The 20,583-nt window shown below is 37.1% G+C and overlaps 1 protein-coding gene across 1 annotated transcript; it reads left to right on the forward strand.

Annotated features, from left to right (window-relative positions):
- The first annotated feature begins 1,729 nt into the window (after positions 1-1,729).
- On the forward strand, positions 1,730-20,575 carry DUSP19 (dual specificity phosphatase 19). Its single transcript, XM_044242494.1, has 4 exons — positions 1,730-2,147; positions 7,999-8,045; positions 14,303-14,455; positions 19,458-20,575. The coding sequence occupies exons 1-4, from the start codon at positions 1,922-1,924 to the stop codon at positions 19,695-19,697; spliced, it is 666 nt and encodes a 221-aa protein (XP_044098429.1). The 5' UTR covers positions 1,730-1,921; the 3' UTR covers positions 19,698-20,575.
- The last annotated feature ends 8 nt before the right edge of the window (positions 20,576-20,583 follow it).

A 20,583-nucleotide genomic window follows, 5' to 3' on the forward strand; every position in this document is an offset into this window, starting at 1 on the left:
TCCCTCCACTTGGATACAAGCTCTATAAAAGAGGAGACTTTTATTTTTTTACTCAGTGCTATATCCCCAGTGACTATGACAGTGACTGGTACAAAGCAGATACTTAACAAATATTCATTAGCTCTAAGTTTTGGGGAGTTGGGGCACTATTTCAAAGAAAGTAAGAGCTAAGGCATTGGAGTAAAACAAATCTAGGTTTTATTTGTAGTTACAAACTTAGGAGCTGTTAAGTATCGGATATATTATTTGCTTTCTCTGCATCTGAATTTGCTCATTTGTAAAATGTAGATGATTATAATACTATATTTGTAATAGACTTGTTGTGAGATCAAATGGGATAATGTGTAAAGCATCATTAAGCACCTGATGGATAGCAATGAGAATCTAAAAACTGCCTGCAAGCAGAATTCCTGGCAAGTAGGAAGAGCTCAATAGTTGACAGTTTTTATTGTTGTATGATAAACATATGGAGTACTGTGTGGTTAGAATTGATTTTGATGAACCTGTGATTGTTTAAATGGGTGCAAATAATTTCTTCCGTTCTTCTTTTTAGAGCATCTTGTAGATAGCCTGGGCTTATATTTCACTGTTCAACAGGGAGAAATATGGTTTATTATTTTTTAAAAAAGATTTTATTTATTTATTTGAGGAAGAGAGAGAGCGAGCGAGCCTGACAGAGTATAGGTAAGAGGGAGAAGCAGACTCCCCGCTGTGCAGTGACCCGGATGTGGGACTTGAACCTGGAACTCCAGGCTCATGACCTGAGTCACAGGCAGTTGATTGACCAACTCAGTGACCCAGGCGCCTGAAATTTGGTTTCCTCCTACATCAGAAAACTTCAAAACAACAAAAATTCTGAAATGTAGTGCAACTTCTTCACTTTATACATATGTAAACATACATTATGTGTAAGACCATTTAAATTGCATTTCAAGTGAGGTAAGGAAAATTCGCATTTAATCTTGTGATTTCTTTTGCAAAACAAACCGTTCTTTTGTAAGCAGAATTATCATTCCCTAACTGATCTGTTTTATAAATGTTTATGTCTGCGTACCCGTTTCTCTGAAACTATATGGAAGACTTGAAGAAACGCCTTACAATGGTCGTATGTTCACTTCACAAAGGACTCCACCCGCTGCGAAAACAGGCCAAAAGAAAAAATTAAAACAGTTCCAAGCTATCCTCAACCGTATGTAAGAACTCAAAAAAATTAAAACGAAAACGCACTTTCGTGGGTTTATCTCACAAACTGGAACAAGCATTTACACAACAAACGCTCTTGCTAGAAATGGCAGCAAGAACACGCATAAAACTACTTTCGAAATCTACAGCACCCCCGCACAAATTCTATAAGCAACAAACCAAAAAGAGCCCCGCGAAACAATCCAGTTTATACTAACACTTGTTCTTCCACTAAAAGCAGCTGCTATACTTCCTTCAACCCGTTTGGTTATGGTCACAAGTGACGCCAATCCAACATAGCCAGAAAATGACTGCATTTGAGAGCGAGGAAATACCCGTCGTCTCTCCAATTACGTCTTCTATTTTCCCCTGCATGAATAATAAAGCTAGATTTAAGCAGCAACAATAACAAACTCTAAGCAGATTGTTGGAGTCGGTGGAAATAATGCAGATTTTCGGCTGACCGGAAGAAGAAACAGCAACCAATCGGGGCTCGCTTCTCAATGGCCAATTAAACTTCGCCTTACTTGGTCGTGCTGAAGGGAAACGGACCTGGAAGTCTTTGTCTCCGGTGTGTGGCCGCGATCCCTTGGAGGGGATTGAACACCTGAGGCTCTAGTTTTTTTTTGTTGTTGTTTTTTGTTTTTTTTTAATCTGACGGTGAAGGCACAAGCAGTTCCGGCCTTTTCCAGTCTTGGCTGGATTTGCTTGTATTTTGTTCTTAGCCACTGCTCATGTAATGCACTCCCTTAACCAGGAAATTAAAGCGTTCTCCCGGGATAATCTCAGGAAGCAATGTACCAGGGTGACAACGCTAACTGGAAAGAAAATTATAGAAACATGGAAAGATGCCAGAATTCATGTTGTGGAAGAAGTAGAGCCGAGCAGTGGGGGTAGTTGTGGTTTTGTGCAGGATCTTAGCTTGGACCTGCATATAGGTGTTATTAAGCCATGGTTGCTCCTGGGTGAGTATATCGATTTGGCATTAACTTATTGATTCCTTTTAGCGACATTACTTTATCGGTTTTTTGTTTTTCCCCCAAATGTGTAATATTCTTTTCTATCAGCTATTCTGTTGAAAAGCTGAAATGTTTCCTTTTTTAGATTTGGAACTTCCATTAGCTGGCTGGTGATGTTTCTGCCCCACAATATATCCATAAGAAGCATGGATTCTAGTACCACATGGCACCTGGCATATGGATTTTAGAACTTCTTATCCTTTTTTTTTTTTTTCCCCCGTCTCTGGAGGATGGCATGTTAATGTTGTATGTTCTTGGATTATAAATGGATATAGCCTTTAAAATCATCAAATTAGAAAGAATGCTTTTATTAGGCAAAACTGTAAATAGTAAGGGTTAAGGGTATGGAAAAGTTAGTACTTGAAATTGCCGAATGTTTGTTTGCTGCCTCTGCTGTTACAAATCATGGAATGCATGCCTCCTATAGCCACTTCTATCGAAGTACCTGGTTTTGGAGTGTTAAGGAGAAATTGTGTTTTCATTTCATAGCTATGAATTTGATAGTTTGATAGTGAATTTCTTGTATTAGGAAGAATATTGTTTCCCTACATAAAGCACGGTTGGCAAATAGTAAATGAAGCAGTTATGAAAAGCTCAAACTTGTTAGCTTGGCAAGAATGTGGCATGGCATTCTTTAAAAACAAAATTAGTGTGTTCAAGAGGATTTGAATTATTTTTCATTTGTGAATAGAGAAATTAAGACTTGGAAAGATTAATGATTTGCCAGTATTTATGCAGTCAAGCCATTCTTTTTTTTTTTTTTTAAAGATTTTATTTATTTATTTGACAGAGAAAGATCAGAAGCAGGCAGAGAAAGGAGGAAGCAGGCTCCCTGCTGAGCAGAGAGCCCGATGTGGGGCTTGATCCCAGGACCCTGAGATCATGACCTGAGCCGAAGGCAGCGGCTTAACCACTGAGCCACCCAGGCGCCCCAGTCAAGCCATTCTTGAGTAGAAAGAACACTGAACTGGGAGTCAGAAATAGCCAGGTCCTGTTGTGAAGTGCACAGTAGCATCTTTTAAAAAAAAACTCGGAAGTAGAGATTATCAGCTCCATTTCACAGATGGGACCTGAATTTAACAATAGTCAAATAATTTGCACAAGGTAACACACCTAGTAAATAACAGAGCTGGATGGACATCAAGCTCAAGTCTGATCCACTCCTGCCCTGCATTGTCGTTTAGACTTCCTCAGGGAGTCCAGGTTTTCAGTCCTGCTCTACCTCTTGGTAGATAAACTAGCACAAGTCATTTGTTCTTTCTGGTCCTCCAAGAAACCACCTGTAAAACTAAAGTAAAGTTGTCTGTTTCTCTCTTAGGTTTATCCTGAGGTGGTGAAAAGTTTCTGAAACAAATTAATTGCAAGTATACATATGAGTTTTTATTGTATTATGTATTACATGAATTGCTACATGAGATATCTTTCATTTTAAATAAATATTTCCAACAAGTTTCTGAAACCCCATGAAAATCAAGGGATCATTTAATTAGTCTAAAGTTTCACCCAGGACTTGCACACCATTTCTAGGAAAGAAAATACGCCCAGGCACATTTTTCAGTTATATGGCTTCCATTGTAGTAATAATGATTTAAAATTCTGTTGTAGAATTTTAAAATATCATTTCACTCTCGTGAACTTTGTTTACGATTTTTTTTTTTTTTTATCTAGACTTAATCCAAAGTGAGCTGATCAAGGCAGTATTCTCATATTGGTATTGGAGCCCTTCCCAGAATCCTGGGAGAGTTCTGGGAGAGATTTCTGAAACTAGACCTTATATGGTCTCCTCTCTGGACCAGGAAATGGGATATTTATTAGGTACACCCTCCTTTCCTGTGAGAGGTAGATGGACCCTTTTCTGCCTAGTTACAAGTGCCTTATTCTTGAGGGACGCATGAATGATTACATCTTAAGTTCTTCCACATGAATGATGCAGGGGTTTTTTCTGACCAGACTGAGTTTCTCTCTGGAGATGGGGGGATTGTTTCTAGGTTACTTCAAAGAGCTTCCTTTATCTCTTCAAAGCAGCACAACTTCCACCTAGGACTATATAAAATTAATTTTTGTTTTCTGTAGGGAATAAAGAAAATGAAGCTGTAAAACTAACCTTTTTCAGTTATCTCATAAATTCAGACCAGCTTCTGCATTTCAAAAATCTTATCTAGGCCCTTGAACTATCAAACAAGTTGACAAAAAGATCGTAGCATTTTTGTCCTAGGCTTTTAATATTATATTTCTACAACAAAATAACTAGGACTTTTCTTAAAACCAACTTACTTTGTAAAAGTAGAAAATTTCATTTCTCTTGGGTAGTTGAAAGGTACATGTATTATTTGTCATATATATATATATTCTGTTAAGAAGTCCCAACTGGTGATATTTGAGGTCCTCTCTTCAATTCTAAGTGAAAATCTTAGAATCTTTTATAAGGGTATGGAGAATTTTTGATATCTAGGAAGCCCCGTATTCTTGGGAGGTGATAATAAATTAAATTTGTTTAGCTCTTTTATTTTGTGTAGTTCTTCCGCAAATATTCTTTTACTTTATCCTTATAGTAATTTATGCTCCTGTGTTTATTCACTTATGAATGCACACTCCTACAAATTTTCTCAAATAAAACATTTCTCTTTTGGATATCATTTCTTTTCCATTGCAATAATGGTTTGTTTTTGTGATGATGGCAATAGTGATTTATAAAAAAAAAAAAAAGAAAAGAAAGAAAATAGTGATTTATAAATTAAGACATACTACCTCAGAATTTATACAATAATTAGTACTTTCATAAAAAGAATCTCTTTTTAAAAAAAATATTTTATTTATTTATTTGACAGAGAGATAGCACAAGTAGGCAGAACTGGCAGGCAGAGGGAGAAGGAGAAGCAGGCTCTCCACTGAGCAGGGAGTCTGATGTGAGGCTCGATCCCAGGACTCTGGGATCATGACCTGAGCTGAAGGCAGAGGCTTAACTGACTGAGCCACCCAGGTGCCCCCATAAAAAGAATCTCTTAAACAGTAACAGATGATATGTATATTATGACGGCAAAATACTATAAATACCTCTTTATATTTCCATAAGAATCCTTGGCCAAATAATGAATATTAGTGGCTTGTAAGTATCAATGTAAAAAAAAAAAAACAAAAACCTGTAAATTGTTATTATTAGCCCTCTTTGTTTAATTATTTCCTTATACATCAACTTTTTAATTATTTTCAAAACTATTCATACAGTAAAAGTACTTGGTATTTAGTTTTATGAGTTTTAACACAATTATGATTAATGTAGCACTGTTAAAATAGTAAAATTCTTAAAATTGATACTTATTTTTCAATCTCAAGGTAGTTTATAAAAGAATAACGTTCTACTTTTTCAGAAAAAAAAGGAACACACACAAAAATAATACATTGTCAGGACACCTGAGTGGCTTAGTTGTTTAAGCATCTGCCTTTGGCACAGGTCATGATCCCTGGGTCCTGGGATTGAGCCCCACATCAGGCTCCCTCCTGTGTGGGGAGCCGGCTTCTCCCTCTCCCTCTGCTGCTCCCCCTGCTTGTGCTTGTGTTCTCTCTGTCAAATAAATAAATAAAATCTTTTAAAAAACAAAAAAACAACAAAAAACAATTGTCATGATATATGATTTATAGTATTTATTTTTTAATGTGTCTTTCCAATAAAAGTTCAACACAGGACTCTAACACAAAGCAGTCACTTAAAATTGGAGAAAAGCTGATGTTTATATCTAGAATTTAGAGAGAATTAACTTGAACTGTAATACTACCAAGTAATAAATGAAACGTACAAACCAATGACCTGAAATCTATTTATGCTGACTAAAATTGTTTCCCCACCTATTAACACTCATAATTTTCTTATTGTTTGAAAAGGCAGAGCATACAAGTTGCATTTATTTGGCCTCAAGGATACTAATTCTGTTTCAATAGAGTTCATATTCTGGAAGTGAGTTTCAAAATGTAGCAGCCAATTCTGAAATGTAATCAACCTGTTGTGTTTGGGGTGTGTGTTTAATGGAAATGATTGAAGTATCCAGCTGTGATAAATATAATAAAGGCAATCTAGTGTTAAAGAATTTCATTCATGCATGCTTCCTTTTTTTTTTTTTTTCCCTCTTTAAAGAAACAGGCAGAGTAGAATTAATTGTTATTTAAGAGAGTATTTACATTTAATTTATTTGAAGCCATTTCCCCCCTGGAGATGGTTAGAACTTCCTGCATAAAATTGAACAATTATTTTTTAAAATTTTTAATTTAAAAGATTTTTATTTATTTATTCGACAGACAGAGATCACAAGTAGGCAGAGAGGCAGAGAGAGAGAGGGGGAAGCCGCACCCCCCCCAGCCCCCCACCCCTGTGCAGAGAGCCTGACAGGGGGCTCGATCCCAAGACCCTAAGATCATGACCTGAGCCGAAGGCAGAGGCTTAACCCACTGAGCCACCCAGGCGCCCCCAAAAATTATTTTTTAATTATGAAGTATTTCAAAGGTATAGACAGTTAAAGACAATAATATGACAAACAACTATGTATTCAGCATCCAGCTTTTAACAGATGTTAATATTTTCATAGGCTGACATTTAGGAATAAACTTAAATGTAGGCTCAGTAAGGAAACTGAGTTTCAGATTACAAGGAGACTACTGGCTTTTCAGCTACCTAAAATCATAATAGAGGCTGGCAGATTCCTTCGGTAAGGTAAGAAAAATATTGTGCGTGGAAATGGATCCTAACTTAGGAAAGAAATTCTTAAAATCTTTAAATAGTAAATGTCCTATTTTTCAGTTTCAAATTGTTTAACTCACTTTAACTGGTTATCTCCTATTTGGACTTGCTTATTAGCTAGAGTCCTTTTCCAGGTTTGGTAGATCTGGAGAGCCAACTTTGACAGGAAGAAATGGTAAAAGAGGGTAGCCCTATTGGTACACGGAATGTGGCTAGAATTCATAGACCAACAGTGTTTGCTCTAAGCTATTGGGTATTCCCAAACCAAATGGCATTAAGTTTTTTTGTGGATGGCTTTTTAAATATCCTTTCTTAAGTTACAAAAGAAAGAAATATTTATTGTAAAAAAATATAAATTAACATACAGAAAAAAATCACCTGTAATCCCACTGTAAACATTTGCTCTATGTTGTTCTTTACTTCCTGTCCATTTTTAGGCATTTACATATTGTTTGTTTTTATAAAAATAGATTTTGTAACCTAATGGTATCACCACCTAATATATTGAGAATGTATTTCCATGCCATAGATACTCTTCTGCAATTTCCTTGTATTTTATTTTTTTAAAAATATTTTTAAGTAAACTCTACCCCCAATGTGGGGCTTAAACCCATGACTCAGATCAAGAGTAACATGCTCTACCCACTGAGCCAGCCAGGTGCCTGTGCATTCTCATTTTTTATTTCTTCTTCTTTTTTTTTTTTTTTTTTTAAGATTTTATTTATTTCACAGAGAGAGAGATCAGTCACAAGCAGGAGGAGTGGCAGAGAGAGAGGGAGAAGCAGGCTCCCCGCTGAACAAGAAGCTAGATGATGTGGGGCTCTATCCCAGGACCCCAGGATCATTACCTGAGATGAAGGCAGACACTTAACCAACTGAGCCATCCAGCTGCCCCACAAGATGAACATTTTTGAGTGAATATTTCTAAATTGCCTTTTAGAAGGTTGGATTGAGGTCCTTCCAAGTTGCATATTTAAAATAAATAACTAATAGAATTGCAACAAAAATTAGTTTAAAAAGTTAGAATGATTATTTTATGTTCAAGATGATATGATTTATTTCTTATAGGGTCACAAGATGCTGCTCATGATCTGGATACCCTGAAAAAGTACAAGGTAAAAAAAAAAATGCTTCAGATCTGGCACAATGGATAAGAAGTATTTTAATTGTTACATTTATTCAGGAAACTATTAGTCCATATCAGACTTGGGTTTTTTTTAGATTTATTTATTTAGTTTTAGAGAGAGCACAGGGAGGGGCAGAGGGAGAGGGAGAGAAACTTCGGTAGACTCCTCACTGAGTTTGGATGTGGGGCTTGATCTCAAGACCCTGAGATTGTGACCTGAGCCAAAACCCAGGAGTTGGATGCTTCATCAACTGCACCACCCAGGGGCCCCCACTTCAGAGTTTAATTGATAACATTTTTGGCTGTCATTTTAATAAAGTTGCAACAGTTATTGTACCTAATTAAAATGTGTGGATTTATAATCTGTGTTTCCAATTTTATATTCTCTCTGTCCTTTCATGTATTCTTATGAACCGGATTTCGAAGCATGTTTTCTTTTTAGATTTTTATTTATTTATTTATTTATTGATTGATTTGTCAGAGAGAGAGAGCGAGCGAGCACAGGCAGACAGAATGGCAGGCAGAGGCAGAGAGAGAAGCAGGCTCCCCGCTGAGCAAGGAGCCCGATGTGGGACTCGATCCCAGGACGCTGGGATCATGACCTGAGCTGAAGGCAGCTGCTTAACCAACTGAGCCACCCAGGCATCCCTCGAAGCATGTTTTCTTACCTCTATTTGTGTAGTTCCTTTGTGTAGGATAGACTTTCCTCTTTTTTTCTTGTCCAAGACCTACCCATACCCGAGTCCCAACTCACATAATCACTTCTTCCCCAGTGCTATCTTTTCCCACCCTCAACTATGTGATTTATTATTTCAGAATTTACTAAAAAAATTTCAGCCATCTATTTTGTCAAACAGTATTTCAGCATCATGGAGTTGCTGTGGTTTGTAGAATGCAAGAGGTTTTTAGTCACATGAAGCTTATGATTTGAGAGGCATAGAGGGAAGAAAGACAAATAAGCAGCTTTACTCCAGTGTATTTTGTGCTTTGATGGGGAAATGCAGGTGCTGTTGCAGAGCATATGAGATGATGCCCTTTGTCCATGTTTGTTTGGATTGGGTTGGGGATTATAAGATCAGGGAAATCTTCCTGGAGGGAATGATAACTGAAGTTGGCTCAGAACGGCATGGGGAGGGAGCAGACAGAAAAGTGTTCAGTTAGGAGAAATGCTTTGTTTGGAGGCCCAGAAGAGAAAGGTCAGTGCTTTCAGAGACGGAAAAAAAAAAAAAAGTTCAGGAGCGCCTGGGTGGCTTAGTCGTTAAGCATCTGCCTTTGGCTCAGGTCATGATCCTAGGGTCCTGGGATCGAGCCCCATATCAGGCTCCCTGCTCAGCGGGAAGCCTTACTCTCTCTCTCACCCCCCTGCTTGTGTTGCCTCTCTCCCTATCTCGCTCTCTTTCTGTCAAATAAAATCTTAAAAAAAAAAATTAAAAAAAGAAAAGTTCAGTAACCCAGGAATTAGAGAGTGAGAAAGAAGGATACCAAGAAACAAGGCCAGACATGTAAGCAAGAGTAAGATCATTAAAGTCCATGTAAACCAGAGTAAATGCTTTGGACTTTTCCAGAAGTCTTTGAAATTCTTTACCCAGGGGAGTAATAGGATCAAATTTGCAATTTGAAAAGTTCTTGTCAGAGGCATTGTGGAAAATAAATTGGAGTGTTGCACAAACTAGTGTGGAGAAACTAAGTTAGGGGGCAGTTGCAGTAACCGTTATAACTGCCTGACAATAGAGATAATGGCCTGGAATTGCATACGGTTATGAGAATTACTGTATCTCCTAATAGAATCCATCTTAGATGGATTAACATAAGTAGAATAAGTTTCAAAGTCTTGTTTAGTAAGTTAATATTTCTCAAGGAAAAAATGAAAAATTAAAGAACTGATAAATTCATTCATTGGCAAGTGTTTCATGATCTATCCCCTCTTAGGGTACACCAATTCAAATTTGCTTTCACCCTGGTGATGTGAATCAAGCAGCTGTTTAAAAGATCCCTCTGAGGGTGCCTGTTGGTTGATTCCCTCTGTTGGCTCACTTGGTTAAGTGGCTGCCTTCAGCTCAGGCTGTGATCCCGAAGTCCTGGAATTGAGTCCCATGTTGGACTCCCTGCTCAGCAGAGAGCCTGGTTCTCCATTTCCCTCTGTTTGCTGCTCTGTCTGCTTGTGCTGTCTATCTCTCTGTCAAACAAATAAATAAATAACGATTTTAAAAATTAAATAAAAGACCCCTCTGCCTCTGTACATGTGACCGTTAGAGGCCTAAAAGAATCAAAGGTAAACTGAGCAGCTTAGTTGAGGGTTTATTGAAAAATTTAGTGATTTGGCAAAACTAGATTATTCTCTTAAATGCATGGCACATTTCGAAGGGATATTCTAGGACTTAAGTAAAGTGCTATAATTAATAGAAATTCTCTTACGGAGGATCATTTCAGAAATTTCAATAGGAATTTCATTTTAATGTTTGGATATAGTAATAGTAGTTGTTTTATTGGTAAGGTATCCAAGTGCCTGGTGTGTGCCCTTTAAAGCACTGTGAAAGATGGAAGGTTGAGTATAACATAAAATATTCCAAGTTACTTACTGCTGCATTGTTCATAATAGCAAATCATTGGAAACAACCTATGTGTTCATTGATAGTGAACTGTTTAAATAAACAATAGTGTACTCTCACCTTAGAATACAGTATAGCTATATAAAAGAACATCAGGAGAAGGGTCTGTAAATACTGATATGAAAAAATCTCCAGGATAAATTTAAGAGAGAAGGGAACCCAAGGTGTTGCCTTTGTGTCAGAAAGGGAATACATTATTTGTCTAAAGATGCTCTAAAAGATCTACAAAAAACCAAAAAGGTGGTTACCATTAAGGTGGGAGATAATGGAGTAGATAGGGACATGGTGAGAGCAAGATTTCTTTATGTTTCTTTTTTATAATGTTCTGATTTTTTAACCATTTTCAAAATACAGGATTTATTAAAATTGGAAATAAGAATGCCTAAATGTGAGGATTAAGTGTGATAACTTATATCCTGGCACATACTAGGTTCTCCATAAGGGGCTATTACTGTCCCTGTTGCAGAAGGCTTCCAAGAGCAATCACTGTTAGGACCTCCATAACTACATTTTGGAAGTATGCTTAGAAAGGGTTTTAGACTGGATGCCTATTACCACCACCACCTGTGACCTAGTACCATTCTTTTTAATCAGAACTAATCAATACACATGTAAACTGCATTTCCCAGCAGTTTCCCAAACTCCCCAGGCATTGGTAATCCACAGTATTTGTAAAGCACTTTTACTTTTCAGCAGGTTTTCCCAAGATTGTCATTTGTTTTTCTCCATAATCCTGTGAAGATCTATAGATAGTGAGAGGTGTATGTGTTTGCGCTTGTGCATATATATATGCACATGAATACATCCATATATAAAATTCCTCATTCCTGGTTTTTTGGGAATGTACAATACAGTTGTAAAGACAAGGCCAACACATCGATAATGTAAAACATTGGAAGCTGTTACATAATTAAGGGCAGAATCATAATATAATGCTGGTCAGAAGTGTACTGGCTGTGAGTGACTTGACATAGATAGGACTTCACTGGGGAAAACAGAAGGACATTTCAGACTTTATCTTCTAAAAATATTTTTACCTTTCTAGTTTCTCCTGTCTCCTTATTTAAGAGTCTTTCTTGAGTAGACATATGAGATGTTTTCTGTTTTTCTTCCACAAGGCAGTTAGGTCAGTAAATGGCCTATGGCCTGTTTTCATAAGGCCTAAATCCTGGGTTGGGAAGCACAGAAACCCGAGTAAGGAAAGAGAACGTGTATAATGCTTTAGGGGGGTCTCTGGAATCTGAGGGCGGAAAGTAGCTATACTGGAGAATAGAACGCCATGCAAGATGGTGCTTCTCTCCCACAGGCATCATGGCCCCTCTCTGCAAATCTATTATTATTTGGGAGCAGAAAATTTTCAGCTTCTTTGAGCACTTAAAAGAAAGTGGCTATCTTATAGCTATCAAGTTTGGGGATCAAATAATTTGGTTAGTCTTGTTTAAGTTGGGTGTCTGCCTGAATGCAGTCAGCTGTACTAGGGGGAGGAGTAGGGCACTGTCAGAACCATATCTATGAGAATAGTAGGGGCAAGAGAGGTAGAGCTGGACACATAGTCTAAAATATGTGTGAAGTACATGAAAATACGGAGATCAGGCAAAACCTAACACCCATGTTGAGAGAGAGAATAAGAACAGTGAAGCATGTCATAACAAGAAACAGTGCCTTATTTTCCTGATCCATTTTACTTTTGGAATCTTTTAACTGACTTTCCACATGGCTCCTTCCATATGCTTGGTAGGCTGTAGAAAAGGAACTCAAATGCACAGATGGAGTAGAAGTTTGCTTTTGTGTATCATTGGAAAGAAAATCTTTCATGACCATCCTTTCAACCAGACTCATTCACTGGAAGCTCTGGGTTTGAGGCCCTATGGCATTGACATCTTTTAAGACCTCACTGAGTGGGCGCCCGGGTGGCTCAGTGGGTTAAGCCATTGCCTTCGGCTCAGGTCATGATCTCAGGGTCCTGGGATCGAGTCCCGCATTGGGCTCTCTGCTCAGCAGGGATCCTGCTTCCCTCTCTCTCTCTCTGCCTGCCTCTCTGCCTACTTGTGATCTCTCTCTGCCAATTAAATAAATAAAATCTTAAAAAAAAATACCTCACTGAGGGCGCCTGGGTGGCTCAGTGGGTTAAGCCGCTGCCTTCAGCTCAGGTCATGATCTCAGGGTCCTGGGATCGAGTCCCACATCGGGCTCTCTGCTCAGCAGGGAGCCTGCTTCCTCCTCTCTCTCTCTCTCTGCCTGCCTCTCCATCTACTTGTGATTTCTCTCTGTCAAATAAATAAATAAAATCTTTAAAAAAAAAAAAATACCTCACTGAGTGATTCAAATGTATAGCCACTTTTTAAAATTAACATATAATGTATTATTTGTCTCAGAGGTGCAGTTATGTGAATCATCAGGTTTCACAGCAATCACCATAGCACAGATCCTCTCCAATGTCCATAACCCAGTCACCCTATCCCTACCTTCCCACCCCTGAGCAACCCTCAGTTTGTTTCTTGAGATTGAGAGCCTCTTATGGTTTGTCTCCCTCCCGATCCCATCTTATTTCATTTTTTCCTTCCCTACCCCTACTACTCCCCACCCTGCCTCTCAAATTCCTCATATCAGAGAGATCACATGACAATTATCTTTCTCTGATTAACTTATTTCACTTAGCATAATACCCTCTAGTTCCATCCACATCATTGCAAATGGCAAGATATCATTTCTTTTGATGGCTGCATAGTATTCCATTGTCTGTATATACCATATCTTTTTTATCTGGTCATCTGTTGATGGACATCTAGGTTCTTTCCATGGTTTGGCTATTGTGGACATTGCTACTATAAACATTCAGGTGCACACGCCCCTTCAGATAAATACCCAGTAGTGCAATTGCTGGGTCTTAGGGTAGCTCTATTTTCAACTTTTTGAGGAACCTCCATACTGTTTTCTGGTGCGGCCACTCTTGAGAACCATCGTATTTATAATGAATGTGAAGGGAAATTGGGAGATAGTTACTGAAAGGGAATTGTGTTATTGATATACTTCCCTTATTCAAGTTTTTTATATGGCTATTCATTGATTTTCCCAACAAATATTTTAGGTGCTTTCTGTGCTCAGGTCACTGCTCACTCACAGTGCTTACTTTTTTTTTTTTTTTTTTTTTGACTCAGAGACAGAGAGAGATCACAAGTAGGCAGAGAGTCAGGCAGAGAGAGAGGGGGATGCAGGCTACCCGCCGAGCAGGGAGCCCAATGCGGGGCTCCATCCCAGGACCCCGGAATCATGACTTGAGCCAAAGGCAGAGGCTCAACCCACTGAGCCACCCAGGTGCCCCTCACAGTGCTTACCTCTATAACAGTGAATAAACCAAACATGGTCCTTACCCTCTTGGAGTTTCTAGTGCCATCAGGAAGACAAATAATCTCAAAGTGGGGAGAGCTATAATTAGGGTGGGTAGAGGGTGCTATGGGAATACAGAGAATTAGCACTTCTGGTGAGGGAGGTATCAGAGGCAGCTTCCTGCACATATTATTCAAGTGACTTATGCTTAAATTGTTTATCCTTGTTACAAATCTCAACATCCCATTCTCTTGCCTAATATTAATTCATAGCTAAGTTTTTAAAAATCATCTTTTTTTTTCTCTTTAAGGTGACTCATATTCTCAATGTTGCATATGGAGTTGAAAATGCTTTCCTTGGTGACTTTATATATAAGAACATTTCTATATTGGATCTGCCTGAAACCAATATCCTGTCTTATTTTCCAGAATGTTTTGAATTTATTGAACAAGTGAAAATGAAGGTAAGTTTTGTTTTGATCCATAGTTCTTCAAAGGCAAAAATTTTAAAATACAAGTCCATTATTCAATCTTTATAATGAATACATAGAGAATCACTATGAAATTTCCCCCCAACAATCTTTTTTTTTTAAAAGATTTTATTTATATATTTGACAGAGAGAGATCACAAGTAGGCAGAGAGGCAGGCAGAGAGAGAAGAAGGGAAGCAGCCTCCCTGCCGAGCAGAGAGCCGGATGCAGGGCTCGATCCCAGGATCCTGGGATCATGACCTGAGCCGAAAGCAGATGCTTTTACCCACTGAGCCACCCAGGCACTCAGAGATACTTACTTTTAACATTAATTTCTCATCTTCCTATAGCTTCCTGAGAAATGGTAGGAGATAAAATTCTCCACTTACTGAATTTTCCTGTGTTTATATGTACTTAGATTTCCTTCGATGGTTTATAACTACCTGCTGTCTGACCACTTCGCAAGATAATCAGATGGAGTATGGGATGGATGCTGCTGTAGTTCTTTCAATGTATTTATGAAGATTAATTTGCATTTTTATGGGTGTGGTAGGGATAGTGAATTTATGCATTTTTAACAATAGAAAATTATAGGGTGCTCTAAAGACTAAATGTGTATTGCTTTATTGAGATTATATGAAAATGCTGATCAGAAGCTGTCCATTGGTTCTCTGATTTTAAAAGACCAACAGATAATCTCCTACTTCAGCTTTGGTAATAGATCCAAGTTAACACTGGGCTTCTAGGTTGGCTGTTACCAGTCATTATACCTTGAAATGAGATCACTTTTAGTTAGTATATAATTCTTACAAAGTTTATGTGACATAAGTAGATGGGAATGTAGAAGCATTTACAGAGAAAAGTTAACTGTCCTGGGGTACCTAACAATTAATGACACTTAACATCAGAATCCAGCTTAGTTGAATCTGGGTAATGATTTCCCTTCTACCTTTTCTCCTTTCTTTTTTTTCTTCCCTCGCCCCTCCTTCTTTATATTTAGTAAAATTTACTGAATGCTTTACATGTCCAGCACTGTTCTAGGTGCTTTCCTTTAGATTATCTGGAAGATATAAATCTATTCAACTCTTGTCATTCAGCTTTATTTAGTAGCGGATATTTAGATAAAAGAAGAGGAGGAGGGTTTCTAATTCAAGGCCTAATATTGGCCAGTGTTTTCTCTTATGAAAACCTTTATAAAGTCTAGATTATAACATTCCATTGTGTCAGTTGTGATAGTGTGAAAAATAAACATGATCATGTTTCTCTATTAGCTGCTTCTCTAAGGAGATGTGGAATATGCCTTAAATGGTAAAAGAAAAATGTAGGCATCATCCATATGCATATTCATATTTGAAGACATGTACATGTTGCAAGTAAAATGTGGAAAGGGTAATAATTACAAGTTTCCTTTTCTTGGGTTTCCTAAAAAAACAGAACCCGAGAAAAAGATTAAGAGCTGGTGCTTCATTTGAAAGAGGAATCCCTGGGCAGTGAGAGTGGGAAGAAAGGGAGGTGACTCAGGAAAGGATGGGAAGCTGCGAAAGGATGATGCATTTCCCTTGCTCAGCACGACTGCACAGGGAGCTGCCGGTGAAATAGTTGGGTGCTCAGCAGGTGTACCTCTTTTGCTACTGAAGTCATTCCGGCAGGGAGGACAAAGAAACTGCACCACTGTACAGACATTGGGAGGGAGAGAAGAGAGAATTCATCTGGCTCTCTGTCAGCTCCTGTTCTACACGATCAAACTTTGCCCACGGGGAGGTAACTAATACCACAATTCCAAGTTACAACAATCCACTCCTTTAGCAGCTGCCTTGAAGCCAAACTCAGTAGACTGTGGTCTGACTTTTCATCCACATTCAGAAGCAGCAGGAGAGTCCAGAACTCAGGGCCTACTTGTTTATGCAGAGACCACCACAGGGGAAGAGCCAGGCTTCTTAGGCAAGCAAAACTCATCAGGCCTAAGGGGAGCAGTTGGCCAAGAAGTGGAGGCAGAGGTGGAGAAGCTTAGGGTCCATGACATGATGGCACCAAGAGAATCTGAGGAGGTACCTAAAATGTTTCTGCTATAAGATGTATTAGAATTCCATAATCTGTTCTAATTTTCTCAAGCATTATGTTTTATACTGCAGTCCTAAACTCAGCCTATATTTCCTTGCCCTGAAAACTCTTTGCTGTTCAGAGTAATACATACTTAGTTTTAGCAATAGAATTCTTGAATTTTTTTTATTTTTTTCTAGAAGAGATCCTTTCATAACTTTCCCTGTTGTATGTATAGGTTTTATTAAATGTGATTACTCAGTGAATTGAGTGTCTTAAAACTACCTTTCTAGGCCCTATACTTACTTGTTTTATCTTTTCACATTCAGCTGCCAAAAGGATTCTCTTCTCTTTTCCCATGTCTTTTCTCATTGTTTTCTCTACTTGTAAAACCCTATTGTTTGGTTTCTCTGCCTTTCCTCTATCTCTGCCTCATGCATTATTTGTTAGGTTTTTGCATTAAGAGACAGAAATACACATGAGAGGAAAGTAGTAGGGTAACCTCTAAGCCTTAAGAGTTCTTTTATGAAAATTTACTTGACTCCCTATTTTTATGTGCAGAAGGTTTTGTTAATATTGAAAAGGTGTATTTGATATTCCATGTTTACTCTATTATTCATTTTATGTGATAAGATTTTAAAAACATGATGTAAGTAAACAATGTCATTGTAGAAAAATTTAAAAATATAGATAATTAAAAATTTACTGTCCTTACACCGTGTAGACGTAACTACTGGTAATATATATATATATGTATATATATATATATATATACATATATATATATATATATATATATTTTAACATTTGATATCAAAAGACTCCTTTAAAAAAGACCTAAACTTGGCTTGGTTTATCTGTCAACAAATATTAATTACTTATTCTGAGAAGATATGAGGGAAACATACATACTACTGCCCTCACAGAGCTTGCAGTCTAGTTGAAAAGTTACTCACAACAGCATGAGAACAAAGAATGCTTGATAAACTAGAAATACTTTAACATGATTTCTATCTGCCCAGAGCAAAATGATGATTCAGATTTTTAAGAGAACACTTTTTTTTGGAAATGAAAAACAAAATTAATTTATTTGCTTGGCAAACATTTATGGAATATCTACTATGTGCCTAAAACTGCACTAAGGGCACAGCATACAAAGATGGCTAAGGTAGTCCCCTGACCCCATCTCACTCAGAAAGAGACAGACTACTTAGAACAGAACCCACTATTAGCTAGACCAAGAAGTGGAGCAGAGGTCTTCTAGGCAGAGGACAATAACTGGTGTAAAAGAAAAAGTTTCTTTATAAATTTTCAAATTATTACTATTTTGAGTTATAGAAAGGGGATCAAAAGCCAGTAACTTTCCTGAGAATACTTAGGTCAGATACTTAACTCACTGAGCCACCCAGGAATACTTAACATTATTAAACATGAGCCGACCATGGATATGGTATGTAAGGCTGAAAATAAAGCTTGTTTCATTTGCAAAGACATATTGTGACTCAAAACTGATGACTAGTATGTAGTCAGGAAATATTAAAAATGACATTGAATGATATCTCTTATTTAGTTTACAATTTTAGGTTTCTTTTGAACATCTTATTTGTTTTGAGATAAAAGAAGTTCCTTACTAGTTTTCATAATTTACTGTAATATGATTTTTAAATGCCTTTAATCTCATAAAAATGAGCTATTATACAAAGTAAGAAAGTTGCATGTATGTATAGCGAGTATTGGTGTTAGCCCGTCCTGTACAGAAACAGTTAAAATTTGGAAATAATCATATATATAAGAAAACAATTGAAATTGTCTTTTTGATATGAGGATTTTCATAAGATTAACTAATTTTATTGTGAATCATTTGGTTTTCTTGAAATGAGAAGCATTTGTAAGTTTATTGCAATAGATTAGGAAAGGAATTTTCAACAGATATTTAATTGTGAGAAAACTACCTTGCAAAAGTGAAATGATCCTATGAGTCATAAATATGGTATTGTTAATATATGCTTTGGGTAGAGACTTAGTTTAGGTTTTATTTTTTCCCCCTTACCCTGTTCCAATCTTTCTTTTGTGTTGTACCAAAAGAAGAATCAGAAAATGAAGTAACTAAAATGTCTAATTCTGTAAGGTGTGCTTCCAGTTCACTTCATTTTGCTTAGATAATTAACTTTTTAAAAGCCTGAGACAAGGCAGCCTGATGAGTGCTTTTCCGTCGGCTCCATCATTTCATTATTAATGCAGTATTACCCCCTCAGCATTGGTCTTGCACTGTGTCCCTTTTCACATGTAAAGTATCATTTGCAAGTTATCTGAGACATTTTTCATTTATTGACCCGATGCTAAAGTATCTAGTTGCCTTTTCTACTTCACATTGTCATGAGCTGTTTGTGTCATCATTTTACTACCTCATAAATTTAACTTTTTTTTAAGTTACTCCCTTCCAGAATAAAGTATATCCAAGGGTAGAAAAGTTTTTCCTTTCTGGTCATTTTACACATAGATTGCCAAGCCAGTGACACTGGTTTCTTTGTAGGAACACTGTGTGCCTATGATGTTTGGGTCTTTCTGTTTAGTGTTATGACTATGGTTTTATTTATTTCTATACGTATATTACCTGTGACTTTTCTCTTATTTATGGATGTGTATCTCCTAACACAGGCTTTTACATATACTTTACTAGATTACTTCAGTTTGATAAAAGATACTTTTTCAAAATTCCAAATACATTATCAAAACATTTCAATCCCTGGGGGGTAGGAAGAAAAGTTTTTTGATGGATTAATTGATTTTTTCCATTCATTGCTTATAAGGAATTGTGTTTTGGTAATTGAATACATTGAATCAAACAAATTGATAAAATTAGTATTTTTATAATTTCAAGTAGCATAAGAATGTACGAATGATTTAATAACCTTTCTAAGTGAATAATGGAGATTTTTGATTGGTTTTATTGCAGGATGGAGTGCTTCTTGTTCATTGTAATGCAGGAGTTTCCAGGGCTGCTGCAATTGTAATAGGTTTCCTGATGAATTCTGAAGAAATTTCATTTACAAGTGCTTTCTCTTTGGTGAAAAATGCAAGGCCTTCCATATGTCCAAATGCTGGCTTCATGGAGCAGCTTCGTACATACCAAGAGGGCAAAGAAAGCAATAAGTGTGACAACATACAGGAATTAGAAAGGGGTGACAGTTCATAAGTTACACTCTGGCAGATAAAGGACAATTGTAATTTCTGAATTAGCCCCTATAGCCACCTGTCCCCTTTTTTGAAGAGTAGACAGAAAAACTTCCTTTTGTCTTGTGTTTTTCAAGTGGAAATGAACGTTAATTGAGTGTCTTGAGCTGGTGTATAAACACATTTTTAAATTATATCATGTTTTCTTTGGTATTGTGATTCAACAGTTCTTTAATTTGCTAAGAGAAGAAGATATATTACCAATAATTGATTTCTGTAGAAGAAAAAGATTTACATTCAAAATCTTTATTAGAGCATGAAAAGATTTTTCTATTCCAGCAACTGTTTCCATGAAGGAAAAAATTTGAAGCACTACCTGACTTACTATTTCAGAGGGAGGTAAATTTCTTTGTAAAGAATTTGAGATTAAAAATTAATATCTTAAACCTCCCAAAAGAGATAACTCAAATCTGCAGGTTAATACAGTATAGGTATACTATACAGATACAGTATACCTTGTTTTATTGAACTTAACTTCATTGTGCTTCACAGATGTGTGTTTTACAAATCAAAAGTGGTACTTCTGCATCAAAGAAGTCTATTGGCACCATTTTTAATGAGAGCATTTGCTCACTTAGTGTCTCTGTGTCACGTTTTGATAATTTTCAGTCTTTTAAACTTGTTCATTATAGTTGTATTTGTTATGGTGATCTGTGATCAGTGATCTTTGATGTTACTATTGTAATTATTTTGGGGTGCCACGAACCAGACCCAGTAACAGTGAACTTAATTGATAAATACTACATGTGTTGTGACTGTTCTACCAGTTGGCCCTTCCTCCATCCCTCCCTCTCCTCGGGCCTCTCTACTCCCTGAGACACAACAATATTGAAATTAGGCCAATTAAG

The sequence above is a fragment of the Neovison vison genome, chromosome 3 (assembly GCF_020171115.1).
Source record: "Neovison vison isolate M4711 chromosome 3, ASM_NN_V1, whole genome shotgun sequence".
NCBI classification, from domain to species: Eukaryota; Metazoa; Chordata; class Mammalia; order Carnivora; family Mustelidae; genus Neogale; species Neogale vison.